Raw genomic sequence first — 13,567 nt, 5'->3', positions numbered from 1 at the left:
TGCAGAGTTTCAACGGCAGACGGCATTCGAAAGGCACCCTGACCCGTGGACGTTGAGTGTGACAATCACGGGATGACGAAATCAAACATTGAAGTCGTTACGTGTAAGGTCCCGTAGTCTGTGTGTTGACAAGTCGTCGAGCCAAGCAATTGACACAGCTGTACGTTCACGTTTGTTTTTCATGCCGCTGCGAACAAGTGCAGAACTGGTGCCCGACAATGGGCTGAGATCATCAGACCGGCAATACCGGCAGTCAAACGTCAATTCGTCTAGCCCAGCCACACTCGGCACCTTGTATCTAATCTTGTCGCGTTGTAAAGTCGTCATCCAAGCATCTGATTCCAAGCATCTTGTGGTGCCCAGCACAGGGCCACGTCAGGCAAGGAATCAACAGCGCGTCTCCACAGCAACGCCGCCAACATCCCAGCAAGCTCAAGGTCGTGCATGTCGACAGCCACGCAGTGTACATATTCGCTACCAATATTCACATGCGCGTGAGTAGTCTATGAAGTCCTGCTCGTGTTACTCTTCTTTTCGCTTTTTTTAATCCACGTTGCGTTGTGTATGCGGACCCCGCGTTTCTACACCGCTTAATTGCATTCCCGAGAATTGGGTAACATTCCTGAGGCACAAATACCTTGCCCACCTTCTTTCGAAATGAGCGACCGTGAGCGCGACCCATCGCGCCGGCGACCACAGGGCGACGAACGAAGACGACGCCGAGAATCGCACGGCGACGACGCAGAGCGACGCAAACGAAGAGAATCCCGCGAAGCCGCAGTACGGGAGCAAGAGCAGAGGCGGAGAAAGGGACATCGAGCGACTGACTCACAGGGTGATTTACTGCCAAAGCCGCAACGACGTTCAAGACAGCAGAGCGAGTCTGAGCAGGAATCGCCAGCCCCGCGCAAAGCTCGTGGCTCGCGGCGCAATTCCACCACAGATGGCAGTGGCAGTAGGAGCCGGGGCTCAGCCCCCTTGAGTCTCGATGCGCTTGCCAAGCTTGACAAGACCAATGCTAAAAAGGCCGGAGGCTGGGGAGCTTACGACTACGATGACGAATACCTAAAGGAAGTTCGGAGGAAGGAGAAGAATCTAGAAAAGGAAAGAATCAAGGAAGAGCGCGCGGCCAAAAGAAGAGACGAGCTGGAAAATGCTAAGCGGCGTGCTGCTGAGAGCGATGCGGCCATGCATGAGGACAAGGCCAGGAGGCGGCGAGAGGAGCGACGAAGAGCGGCCGAAGTGCGTAAAAGTCAGACTGACGACGAGGCTGAGAGGAAGAGGAGCACACATACCGAAGACGAGCGGGAAGATCGTCGACGCAGACAATCGGCTAGGCCGGCACCAACAGAAGCAGAGGAGCGACGAGAGCGAAGAAGACAAGAAAAGCAGCACAGAACCGAGCAGAAGAAGCGGCGTGTCGTCAGCGGGCCGTTGGCAGAAGAAGGTGGTGTCGACGACGATGACGAATATCGGTACATGATGGAAAAGCGAGGAGGCGCAGGGAGTGCACCAACCGTATACTCGGAAGAAGAGATGGCAAAGAAGAAGAAGCGGAAGCGCATAATTATCGGTGTTGTGTCAGTTTTGATCCTTTTGGCCATCATTATACCGGTGGCCGTCTTGACCTCCAGTAAAAGCAGCCCTAACAACAGCTCAGCAAGTGGATCACCGGCCGCCTTATCGGGACCAACCAACAACAACCTAAACGGAAAAGACCGCAATAGCGTACCAGAAGCAGATCGGGGCGGGATACTGGACCCATGGTCATGGTATGATACTACTGACTTCAACGTTACCTACACCAACGAGCTGGTAGGAGGTCTCCCCGTCATCGGACTCAACTCCACCTGGAACGATGATGTTCAAGCCAACCCCAAAGTCCCGAAGCTCTCAGACCAGTTCGAGTACGGCAAAATGCCTATTCGTGGCGTCAACGTCGGTGGCTGGCTCAATCTCGAACCCTTCATTACTCCGTCCTACTTCCAGCAATACGGGTCAAAGGACAATGTTGTTGACGAGTGGACATTTCTCAGCAAGCTAGGCCCCGCAAAGGCCAAGGACACGGTGGAACAACACTACGCAAAGTTTATCAACAAACAGACATTTGCTCAGATCAGAGATGCTGGCATGGACCATGTGCGCATTCCTTTCGGCTACTGGATGGTACAGACCTATGATGACGACGTCTACGTACCGCAAGTGTCATGGCGCTACCTTCTCCGCGGCATAGAATATTGCCGACAAAACGGCCTGCGCGTCAACCTCGACCTGCACGGTGCCCCTGGCAGTCAAAATGGATGGAACCACTCTGGCCGCCAGGGCACAATCGGCTGGCTCAACGGCACAAACGGCGACCAAAACGGACAACGCACTCTAGAGGTCCACCACAAGCTCTCCGTCTTCTTCGCCCAACCGCGCTACAAAAATGTCGTCACAATGTACGGCCTCGTCAACGAACCACGCAATGTCGAACTCGACACCGAAAAAGTCGTCGCCTGGACGCAAAAAGCCATTGACCAAATCCGGGCCGACGGCATCAAAGGCATAATCGTCTTCGGCGACGGCTTCATGGGCCTCGACAACTGGCAGGGAAAACTCCAAGGCAACGACGACCTCCTCCTCGACGTACACCAATACGTCATCTTCAACACTGACCAACTCAAACTCAAACACCGCGACAAGCTAAACTTTGCCTGCGAAGCATGGACCCAACAATCCAAACGCTCCATGAACAAAGCCACAGGCTTCGGCCCCACCATGTGCGGCGAATGGTCCCAAGCAGACACCGACTGCACTAAATACATCAACAACGTAAACACCGGTACCCGCTGGGAAGGCACTCTCCAATCCACGGATAAAAGCGGGGCTGTACTAGTCCCGCAGTGTCCACTGGAATCTGCACAGTGCTCCTGTGACGGCGCGAACGCGGATCCAAGCCAGTATTCTGAGCAGTATAAGAAGTGGCTCTATCAGTTTGCGCTCGGTCAGATGGATGCGTTTGAGGCTGGTTGGGGCTGGTTTTACTGGACCTGGGAGACGGAGGCTAGTACGCAGTGGAGTTATCGGAGGGGGCTTGAGGCGGGCATTTTGCCCAAGAAGGCGTATGATAGGGATTGGAAGTGTCCCGGCGGTGGGGTTAATTCGCTGGATATGTTTGAGGGGCTGGCGGAGAATTATTAGGTGGAGGGAAGGTAATGAGGTCATGTTGTTATGAATGGGGGTGCGTATGTTGTCGTTTTTTTGTCGTTTACTGTGCATGGTCGGTGGGATTCGCATTGTTCTGCTCGGTCGTGGGAGGCGTTTATTGGTGCTTTTTCTCACTGGACATATTGTTATTCATGTTTATAAAGAAACCAACGTACATACAACGCTCACATGTATAGTATACTTTAAACAAATACATAGCATGACATACAACGATAGAATGGACATATAATGACACTGCTTAAACAATCATTATTCCTTTAATCCAACGTTTCTCACCACAAATCCCTTGAAGAAAAAGACGTTCATTGGTATACGAAGCTTGTTCTTCTTTCTCTACCAGTCCAAGTCGTCATGCTAGCTACCGTCATAATACACTTACTATGTAATGTGCAAAGAAAACAGTCAAAACAGTCATCACCACACAAAAATCACAAAAATCGTAAGACATAGAAGCTCATGTTATTAAAATCTTTTTGTTTTTCGTATGGCTAGCCGGCTAACTAAACAAATCTGTACCGCATCCTACCAATCCTAAATATATCTCTCTCCTGCTAACTCCTTAATTAACAAAAACTTATATACGTCTTGGTATGTGCATTCATAAATCCATATCCTATATCCATAACCCCCTTTTCCCTTTTCCAATCCAGGTCTTTCAACTCTTCATTATGGTCATCATCAACTGTCGTCGCCTAGCCGTCCATCTAGTTTGAGCTGGAAGCACCGCTGCTGCCAGACGAGGCACCAGAGCCGCTAGCTGCTGAGCCAGAGGAAGCTGAGCCGCTGCCACTTGCGGCTCCAGCAGCAGGGGCGGCGCCACCAGCGGCAGGGGCAGGAGGAGCAGCACCGGCGGCAGGAGGAGCGGGAGGAGCGGGAGGAGCGGCACCGGCAGCAGGAGCAGGAGGAGTGGCACCCCCAGCGGCGGGAGCAGGAGGAGCGGCACCTCCAGCAGCCGGGGCAGGAGCAGCAGCAGCAGCACCACCGGCGGCGGGAGCAGCAGCACCACCAGCAGCTTTGCCCTTACCCTTACCAGCAGCACCAGCGGCAGGAGCAGCAGCGCCGGCGGCAGGAGCACCGGCACCGGCAGCAGGAGCGGCGGCACCAGCAGCAGCAGGGGCAGCAGCACCGGCGGCGGGGGCAGCAGCAGCAGCCGCCGCCTTGCCCTTACCCTTACCCTTTCCCTTAGCGGCAGCAGGAGCAGCGGCTCCTCCAGCAGCAGCAGTTCCGTTGGCGGCAGCACCTCCAGCGGCAGGGGCGGCGCCGGCGGCGGCGGCAGCAGCAGCAGCAGCCTTAGCCGCCTTCTTTCCCTTGCCCTTGCCCTTTCCGGCGGCAGGGGCAGCGGCAGCAGTACCGTTGTTGGAAGCGCCCTATTGTCAATTAGTATGAGTTGGAACCAAGATGTACAAGATAACTTACAGCACCCACGGTGGCACCAGCACCAGCTCCCGCTCCACCAGCAGCAGCACCGGCACCAGTACCAGCGGCACCTGTACCAGCAGCACCTGTACCAGCGGCACCAGTACCAGCGGCACCAGTACCAGCAGCACCTGTACCAGCACCCGCTCCAGTAGCGGCACCGGCACCATTCGCGGCACCATTCGCGGCACCAGCGTTAGCCTTGCCCTTGCCGTTGCCAGCCTGTGGTGATATTAGCATCTGATCAAGTGAAAAAGGGGGTATGACATACAGCAGGGCTGGGGGAGGCAGCAGCAGCAGCTCCAGTTCCGGCACCGGTAGCGGCACCAGCGGCACCAGCTCCAGTTGCGGCACCAGCAGCAGGGTTACCACCAGCAGCACTTCCAATCAAGGCAGCGATGGGGTCGGCAGCACCTCCAGCGCCACCGGCAGCACCTCCTGCACCGCCAGCTGCTCCAAGAGCACCAGCGAGAGGGTTGGCTCCAGCAGCACCTCCTGCTCCACCAGCGGCGCCAGTAAGGCCACCGAGAAGTTGGTCAAGTTGGCGCTTAGCCTTCAGCTTCTCGCTGGAGAGCTTGCGGACTGTGTTGACAAAGTGTTCCGGAAGCGGGTTACCGGAAGTATCCTACAGTTGTTAGTAAGATTGTCAAGTAGCCAAGGCAAACTGGGTGGAGAAAACTTACAACCCATCGCTTGTTGAGGGTAAGTTGGGGGTAGGGGGCAGGCGCCGCAAGGACGGATGCAGCCAATGAGGCGATAAGGATGGAAGATTCGAATCTCATGTTGATTGATGTGTTGAGTGATATGTAGAAAGGGATGAGTAAGTGAGAGAGACTGTCCGGCAGTAAGGTATGTAAGGAGGAGATATTAATGAAAGCCCAAAGGATGTATATACAAAACCAGGTATAGGGCAAAGAAAGAGATGCTGAATGAGTATCGAACTGGATAATCCTACTGTCGCCTCGTAGCCTTTCCTATATAGATGTTTTCGTGGAGAAAGGGCCGATCGGGAGGCGTAGTCCGGTATCAGAAGGTTGACGTGTTCTGGCCCCTCGATCAGCTAACCAGCTAGTATCATTACTGCCTCTGTTACGCCGTTCTATGCGTGCTAGAAGATGTGCAGGCCTCGAGGCAGCATGGTGGTGCGTGGCATGCCTAAACTGCGACAGTGATGTGTGGGGAGCGAAACAAGTTATGTGACGGGGACCCACAGTTTACAGCTACAGAGACGCGGGTAGTCGTTTAGCGAAACGGTATACTACCCAGATGCAACGTAAGCTGGTAAGCGATCTTACATGAACATTACTTTTGTTTATTTTTGTGTACAGTCCAGCTTTGCAATGGTATCGCGATATGCCAGCTCGCTGAGATACGCTGACACAAATGTGTGGAAAACATATTTCATCAAAACCAAACGGTTCAACACATAACGCTTAAAGACAAGACTTTTAGACTGGTGTGGCTGTTTTCGTCGCAGTGGCCGCGAAACGTGCGGGCGGCACGGCGTAGTGTCCGTTCGGATAGAACGCGATGCGGGACAGGTTTCGAACGTCAGGCGAATAGCAAATGCTGCCATATAGCTGTAGCTGGGAACGTATGAGAAAGGTCATCGACGTGTTTGAGTGCATATGTGTCATTGAGTGGTGAAGCAATGGACGAAGGCGGAGAGTGGGGACCGCAAAGCTTAGCAATGGTGACTTCCGCGTTTTAGCTGGGCGCTAAGCCCGAAACAGATGCGATGAGGAATGCGAAACCTGGGAATTGCGTACGACAAGCATTTGTAAGTGTCGGCATACACACGGTGTGTCGCCTAATGAGGCCCAATGTACCGCCTCGATCCTACTTCGGCCCAACTCGGACCCAACGTTATGTATACCTTCGTAGCCCCCACATTCGTAGAATCATCATACACCGAAATACCAATACACAAGATTACCTTAGTTACTGTTATTCACCGTACGATCGTACAAGGCCTTCCAACAGTAAGCATGAATCTGAGACTGTTCTTCTTGTTTATGGAAGCCTGTCCGAGTAGTTCCCAGGTACGATCCAGGTACTGCGCCTCGCTACGCTTTGCCGCCATCACTATCACATGTTCTATACGCTAGGTAAATCGATGATACGTTCGCGTTCATCTCCTCCTTGCCAAGCCTGTAACATACAACTCCCCAGGTTCAGCCTCCACTTTCCAGCCTTCGTTGACTAGTGTTTTCAGGACCGCGGGCCCTAGCTTGCCTCTACCGCCCTCGCTGTGTCGGCCTAGACCTGTGATGATTCGATATGCTTCGCCGCCACCTCTCCTACCAGGACCACTCCACTCAGGTAGTCTTCGCTCCCCAAGACCGTCCCACCAGGCTCGGGTGCGTTGTTTTGCAATGCTCGTCGCGTCCGCAACGCTTACTCCGTGCAAGTCTAAATGTGTAGGCCCAGACTGCGCTGATACGAGCGCGTCAGCCTGGGCTGCATTCATAACTTTGAGGTTGGCGTTGAGATCACGTCCCTCTTGCGCGTAGTACGCTGCTGCTTGCCTCATGGAAGGCGCTCCTTTGCCTCTGCGGTAAGCGCCACTTGCCTTTTCAAAAGCATCGTTACGGGCAGCGGTGGTGGACGCTACATCGCGCGGCCGCGCAGATGGTGCTAGCATTGGCAGCCTCGTTTCTTCTGAAGGCTCGGATAAATCGACTGGAGCATATCGAAAGTCGAGTTTGAGGCCACCCTTGCCGCCCGTCTCACTCGCCGGCTGTTGAGTGAGGGACTTGGCGAGCTCCTGGGCTTTTGTCGTAGATGGAGTAGCGAGGCGCACCAGAGCAAGAGCATACTCTAGGTCCATGGACGGAAAGCTTTCATTAAGAGCGATTGCATCCTGCACTAACGCGGCGTCTGGCTCCTCCTTTCTGTGTGCCTCAATATCCTTCCGCACGACGGCCAGTACGGTTGCTGACAAAGATGCGCCGTTTGCGTGGTAGATGGAAGACACTGTCTTCGGAGGGACATTCGTACGTGAGGTTACAAACTCCACGTCACGACTTGTATTCTGCCAGCGGTTTGACGTCGCGTTTGCTTCGACAAAGTAGCTCGTGTCTGGCCCGTTCAGAGAGACTTTCTGCTTCTTTTTGTTCTTGCCCTTCTTTCCACGATGCGGCACCACATGATCTTCAGAGAAAGCTTCGATCCCCCTGGCAATCGGACCTTCTTCTGTAGGGCTCTTCCTGCTATCGTCGAAGAAGACTTGGTTCAGCAGCTCGTCCGTCGCTTTGTCGTAGTCGTAGCCGCATTTCCTCAGCGTATACGTCACCTGGGAGAGACGCAGCCCCGGGAATGTCTCGGCGAGCAGCAGCTCCTTGGTCGGAACATCAAATTGCTTCGTGTCCTTGTAGTATCCGCTCTCAAATGAGCCTTCGTCGCTTCCCGACCGACCGCTTCCACTCCGCATGGAGTCGCTGGAGAGGTTCGATTGATCCGTCGCTACCGTCTGCGTCGCCCACGAATCGGCGTTGGACTCTACGTCGGTGCTATGCTTGCTGGCATCTTGGACGGCGCCTCCGCTGCTACCAGATGGATCGAAGTTGAGCGCCTCGATATCGGCTGTAATTTTTAGGGTGTCCAGCAGATGCCTCGTAAGGCTAACGGCGTTCGGTTCCCCTGCATAATCTGAGTATATAGTGTACAATAGGGTAGGGTCTATTGGCGGGCAGTACTCCTGCTAAGGTCGTATATTTGTTAGTCACGTCGTGCGACAGATGCATCCACTCCCTTACATACCTCGAGCATGCGCAATTCTTCATCCATTTTGGTTCTTGGAATATTGACGTCTTAGGTGTCTGTACAGCGAGTACATACTCGAACAAAGACGTGACCTGAGGGGAAAGCTGTGCGGAAGTCTCCTTTTGGCGGCTTACGCGTGCGATATGACAGGTCGCAGGAGATTACCCGTCGTTGCGATACACAATAAAAGGAGTGGTCGTACAGAATATAGCAACCCTAGGCAGGCAAACGTGTGTGGGGTGGCGTGGCACAACGTTGGCACGTGGTTGCGATAACCACACGTGGGAGGGGAGATTGTAGCCGAGCTTAGCGCGAATGAGCGCGAATGGGAGCAATTCACGGTCGCTGTAGCTTCGTAACTCTCGCCATGAAGAGGGATTGGACTTTGCGACAGCGGTCGCGTAAGCTCATATAGTTTGCGATGCCAGATCCAGACGTCATCCCATCTGAGACTATTCGGGCAGATCGCGCGTCATCTCCACTGGCCCTAACTAGCGCTAGCTCGGGAGACAGCCTTTCCAAGGTTGACTTACTCATAGACCCCTTCTATCGCTGGCACGTGTTCATCACTACAACTGTCAGTGACCGGTACATGTGTCGTTGTGAGAGTAGGTCAGGTGAGCCTCTTGTTTGAACGTCATGATTTCCAACTCGAATTACTTCGGTCCCCAACCCACTTCTTGTGTTCGTAATATCCACCTTGAACATGTCAACTTGAACGTCTTTCTGTATTGTGATACATTCTCAACCGTATCGGCCCTTTTCTCGTTCAGGTATCTTCTTCCATGTCTGGTGGGCGCTGAGCTGTTTGGATCTGCGAATCAGCCTTCCCACACACTTTAAGGCCCCCAAAAAGAACGCCCAGCCAAGAGTCGCCCGCATACCATCACGGCCTGGCTGTACAAGCGATGATTGCCTTGGCCTTTCCGCGTTTCATGGGTACTCTAGTATGTTCAAATTGTCTCTAGACCCCAATTTCGTGGTGATATGTTCTTGTCCTCTTCTCCAAGTGTCACAATTCATCAAAACATCCGTTCCTAATCACGGGAAACGCGCCAGCATAATGGCGCCCATCCAGCGTCGCGCATCGGAAATCTCCCCTCAGGCCTATATCGCAATCATCTCTTTGGTCGCTCTTTTTGTCTGCGGCATCTTCTGCTGTATCGTTTTCTACAAGGTGTGCAGTAAACAGCGGAAGCGCGAAAAAGCCATGCGCAGGATGCAGGAAGAGCGGACACCGTTTGTTGGGGCTCAGTATATGGCACCTGTAGGCGCACAGAGTAAGCAGCAGTCGCCCCCGTATGTTCACCCATCAAGTCCTCAAGAGTTGAACACGTATCGGTACGATGGACCGTTGGAACTGCAGGGTAGTGGAAGACCAGGCCCTCCACCTGTTCACCAGATTGACGGGTATACGGCAGCGGTATGTGTGCCTTCATGCGTTTTTTAGGAGAAAAACTGACATGTGATAGCCGTCGTTCGATGACAAGGCTATCGAAATGCCTGCTTATGCTGCAGTGAAAGGGACGAACAACGGATATGGAGCACCGAGGTGAAAGATTAGGACATGCGAGAACTTAGGCCTCAGGCAAAATCGTATGCAATAAGCTGTTGGATCAGAGGGGGAAATGGCATATTTACGCTTCCAACGCGTAAACCATCGCTTCTACCTATCCCGCGTAGCCAGTAGCCACTCCAGGCGCTGACAACAAGGCAAACGCGATGCACGGGGGTTGACGTTACACCTTACTATTCGCATTCCCCGCACTCCCGTGGTGAAAGAGCGCTTCGCTTCGATTTCAGACTGACCTGTTCGCTCGTCTGCCAGTATAGAAATTCTCTACCATCGTCCATTACACTAATTCAGCCACAACCACTCTACCCCCGACAACACATGTTCAGCATTTACGATGGATCTCATCGATTTCGGCAACCACAGGGACCCCATCCCCAAAGCCCCATGCACAGGAGACGCCATCCCGACAAACCCACCTACAGGCGACACCATGGCCGACAACCCCTCCACCGCCGACACCGACGACGCCGCCATCCACCTACCCCTTCGCCCCGTCACCCCGCGCAATACCCACATTCCCGTCTATACCCCCACGACCTTCGACTTCTCCACCCTCCCCTCTAACTCCCGTGTCCGCATCTTCCGCCTCCGCCCCTCAATCTCCCACTTCTGGGCCCACCTCACCCCCGCCTCCGCCTTCCCCCAGCAATACCTGCCCGACCTGGACTCCCACAACTGGGGACCCGACCTCCTCGACGCCATCAACAACCTCGCGCGCCTCTCGCGTTTAGAGTACAAGACTCAGGCTGTCTGGTATGTTGTTTTTCATCTCAAGTAGCGGAATGGAACGGGCGAGTGCAAAGGTGGTAGTGGTGAGGGATTGGGGTATTGGAAGGATGAAGATGTCACGCCAGGGATGGTTATGAGGGGAGATTTTGTGGTGAGGGTGGTGGACGTGGAGTATGCGATTAGGATGGTTGAGAGGTTCGTTTTGGGGGGGTAATGAGGAGATGGGTCAGGATGGTGATGGAGTGGCGAGGAAGGGGCGTGGGCATGGGGCACAGAGAAGGGGTTACTTTCATTTGTGAGGCTGAGAGGGGTGTTGTTTTGGCACGAGGGGAAAGGGAGTGTGGATATATGATTCGATGTCGTGATCGCTAGCTTCCTCGTACAACAAGACGACTGGCATCAATTAGAGGGAGTAGATGAAAGATTCTGGAGGAGAGATGAGATAGAGTAAAGGTTGCCAGAACCAAAGAATACACATAAACGACATCACAGATACAACTGCTTTTCAGTCTATTCGCGTTTTCCTTTGCACCTTACATACTCTTACCCCCAAGTTGTTCCGAAACACGATCATAAATCCACAAATGCTCAACATATGTAGAAAGGCGTGTTTCACTCATTAATAGCACAGCCAAAGATTTCCCTTTGTGGCAGCCGCACATATCAGCTCAAAGCAGACTTTGGAGCTATTGGTCCTATTTTGCATTGTGTGTTAATTGCGGAAGCATTTTGAGAAACGGAGAGGCAAGAAGGAAGCGGTAGCTTGTATAGAGGAGGCCGGAAAGGAAGGAAGGGGGGCAAAGGAGATGGCAATGGAGAGAAGGGATAAAACCACAGGAGCGATGTGACCTTAGGTAGGAGTGGGAGTAGACCGCGGACATGTGTTTGTTCGTGATTTTCTATATCTATATATGTATAGGTTGAAGTTCTATGTTAACGTTCTAATGCAGTAATGGGTATTCAATCGTTTATCTAATCATCTTCGTCTTCATCTTCATCTTCGCTATCGTCATCATCGTCATCGTCATCATCCTCTTCCTCCTCATCATCATTCTCCTCCTCCTCCTCATCACTATCCTCATCCACAGCCCCAATGATATCCAACTGCAATCCCGCCTGTTTACATGCATTCTTAATTTCTCTCGACACCCCATTCTCACCCTCCACAACGACCATCGTCTTCCAATTTCTCGCCACAATACTCTTCTGCTCGATCGTCGCCAGTAAAAGATCCGTAACCTCAGCATCGCTACCCAGTTCATTGAAGAGTTCGAGCGTTTCCATGACAGGCGGTAAACCAACGGAGTGCAGGCGCGGTTTCTTAGACGATTTACCAAAGAGTTGGTAGTCCCAATTTAGCCGGAGTGTCTTGAGTGCGGCGAATTCGCGCATTCGGAGGACCTTTCTGCCTGTGAGGGTGGGGTGGTCGATGGTGATGCTAGTCAAAAACTCCGCCTGAGACTGCGCGGCTAAGATGTAATCGCCAACATTATCGGAGCTTTCTTCTAATTCCGGTTCCGGCTCTTCAGTCTGCGTCATGACGAACTCCTCGAGCGCGGAAGGAAGTTCAAGAAGATCGCCAAGTGAGTCGTCGTTGATGTCGCATTCGATGAGGTGAAGCTTCTTGAGTGCGGTTTGGTGTGGTCGCTCGATATGGTCGAAGCCTCTTTCATCTAGTTTCGCTCTCCGGATCGTTAGCATTTCCAGGGTAGGGTGTGCGAAGATGTGGATGTTTTCGCGGAGGTCCCAGTATGCGTCATTTGCGCTTTGGTAGAAGAGCGAACATGTCTTGAGGCAAGCAAGGTCAAAAGGGCCGTTGAACAAGGTTCCGATTCCGCGTAGCAGCACGTCGGGCACTGATATGTCAAGTTTTTCCAGATTTGACATTATGGACAAGGTCCGCGAGAGGCTGTCTGAGCGTTGGGGATCCAGGTAGGAACCATGCACAGGCGCATCGAGCGCTAGCTGCGATAGTTCTGAGGATGGGTAGGCAAGCTTGATTTCTTGAATAGCGGAGCCTCGACGCGGTCGTCGACTTAGCGACTCACTGAAAGTAAGATGCAGCTCCGGTGTCTCGAATAGAATGCTCTTGTAAAGAATCGCATCACTGAGGCGGTGGCATTTCTTGTTGACCCGCGACACATTGCACAGGTCCCGCCTGGCGATGCGCCCCACTGCCTCGAAGATTTGAAGGAGTAGTTCGTCTGGTAATTTACTCAGTCGATCACTGGCAGCGCCTGCACATACATTGTCGCCATTTGTTAACATGTTCGATGCCGGAACTGTATAATGCGCAGGCACCGTGGATGGGCGGTACTTTGTGATTTTGTCGGCGAACACGTGGAGTGCAGATGACCTGACTCGCTAGAATGCGGGGAAGGTGTGGAGACCAAAACTTCGATAATGATGTGGCCAAAATGAGGAAAAGTGGCGGTAATGTTGGATAGTCTCTACGGTGTAGTAAGAGGGGGTGAAGACGTGTTGTAGGGCAATATTTGGAAAGAGAATGGAAGAGTTGTGACACAAGGGTTCCGGTTGCAGGCATAAGAAGGGGCGCGCGGCTGGTGCCGCCACGAGTGGCTGATGACCTCATCCGGCAATGCAGCGTCTTGCCTTGCAACGCGGCAATTCCTTCATCGCCCTGAAACCTCACAGGAAAGAGCAATTCATTTGAGACAATACAATCCTCTATTTACTAACGCCATAATTTATAACCTTACGGCTGTAATACGGCTTGGAGTGTTACAGAAGCGACCCAAATTACTCTCACCTACCAACAAACCTTGAAAGCATCAGAACACGCCTAAACTACTGCTCACTAGCAACACCAAAATGCTGCATCACTATCTGTGACTAGAAGATACAGCCTTT

The 13,567-nt window shown here is 52.9% G+C and overlaps 6 protein-coding genes across 6 annotated transcripts; 3 read left to right on the top strand and 3 right to left on the bottom strand.

Moving 5' to 3' along the window:
- Window positions 1–488: 488 nt before the first annotated feature.
- PtrM4_049760 (glucan 1,3-beta-glucosidase precursor) lies at window positions 489–3,183 on the top strand (the record flags this gene model as incomplete). The annotated part of the gene is made up of 2 exons (XM_066104830.1): window positions 489–494; window positions 835–3,183. 2 exons carry the CDS (start codon window positions 489–491, stop codon window positions 3,181–3,183), a joined length of 2,355 nt encoding a protein of 784 aa, XP_065959394.1.
- Window positions 3,184–4,822: 1,639 nt separating this feature from the next.
- Window positions 4,823–5,408, bottom strand: PtrM4_049750 (uncharacterized protein; the record flags this gene model as incomplete). The annotated part of the gene is made up of 3 exons (XM_066104829.1): window positions 4,823–4,848; window positions 5,041–5,251; window positions 5,310–5,408. The coding sequence occupies 3 exons, from the start codon at window positions 5,406–5,408 to the stop codon at window positions 4,823–4,825; spliced, it is 336 nt and encodes a 111-aa protein (XP_065959393.1).
- Window positions 5,409–6,757: 1,349 nt separating this feature from the next.
- PtrM4_049740 (smr domain containing protein) lies at window positions 6,758–8,415 on the bottom strand (the record flags this gene model as incomplete). The annotated part of the gene is made up of 2 exons (XM_001936781.1): window positions 6,758–8,329; window positions 8,389–8,415. The coding sequence occupies 2 exons, from the start codon at window positions 8,413–8,415 to the stop codon at window positions 6,758–6,760; spliced, it is 1,599 nt and encodes a 532-aa protein (XP_001936816.1).
- A 1,039-nt stretch (window positions 8,416–9,454) lies between these two features.
- Window positions 9,455–9,947, top strand: PtrM4_049730 (uncharacterized protein; the record flags this gene model as incomplete). Its single annotated transcript, XM_001936780.1, has 2 exons — window positions 9,455–9,814; window positions 9,864–9,947. The coding sequence occupies 2 exons, from the start codon at window positions 9,455–9,457 to the stop codon at window positions 9,945–9,947; spliced, it is 444 nt and encodes a 147-aa protein (XP_001936815.1).
- Window positions 9,948–10,301: 354 nt separating this feature from the next.
- On the top strand, window positions 10,302–10,777 carry PtrM4_049720 (Periplasmic protein TonB; the record flags this gene model as incomplete). The annotated part of the gene is made up of 2 exons (XM_001936779.2): window positions 10,302–10,720; window positions 10,771–10,777. The coding sequence occupies 2 exons, from the start codon at window positions 10,302–10,304 to the stop codon at window positions 10,775–10,777; spliced, it is 426 nt and encodes a 141-aa protein (XP_001936814.2).
- Window positions 10,778–11,629: 852 nt separating this feature from the next.
- PtrM4_049710 (F-box domain-containing protein) lies at window positions 11,630–12,964 on the bottom strand (the record flags this gene model as incomplete). Its single annotated transcript, XM_066104828.1, has 2 exons — window positions 11,630–11,637; window positions 11,857–12,964. 2 exons carry the CDS (start codon window positions 12,962–12,964, stop codon window positions 11,630–11,632), a joined length of 1,116 nt encoding a protein of 371 aa, XP_065959392.1.
- Window positions 12,965–13,567: the final 603 nt, after the last annotated feature.

The sequence above is a fragment of the Pyrenophora tritici-repentis genome, chromosome 10, assembly GCF_003171515.1.
Source record: "Pyrenophora tritici-repentis strain M4 chromosome 10, whole genome shotgun sequence".
Taxonomy (NCBI): domain Eukaryota; kingdom Fungi; phylum Ascomycota; class Dothideomycetes; order Pleosporales; family Pleosporaceae; genus Pyrenophora; species Pyrenophora tritici-repentis.
This window is presented reverse-complemented; position numbering and strand designations above follow the sequence as displayed.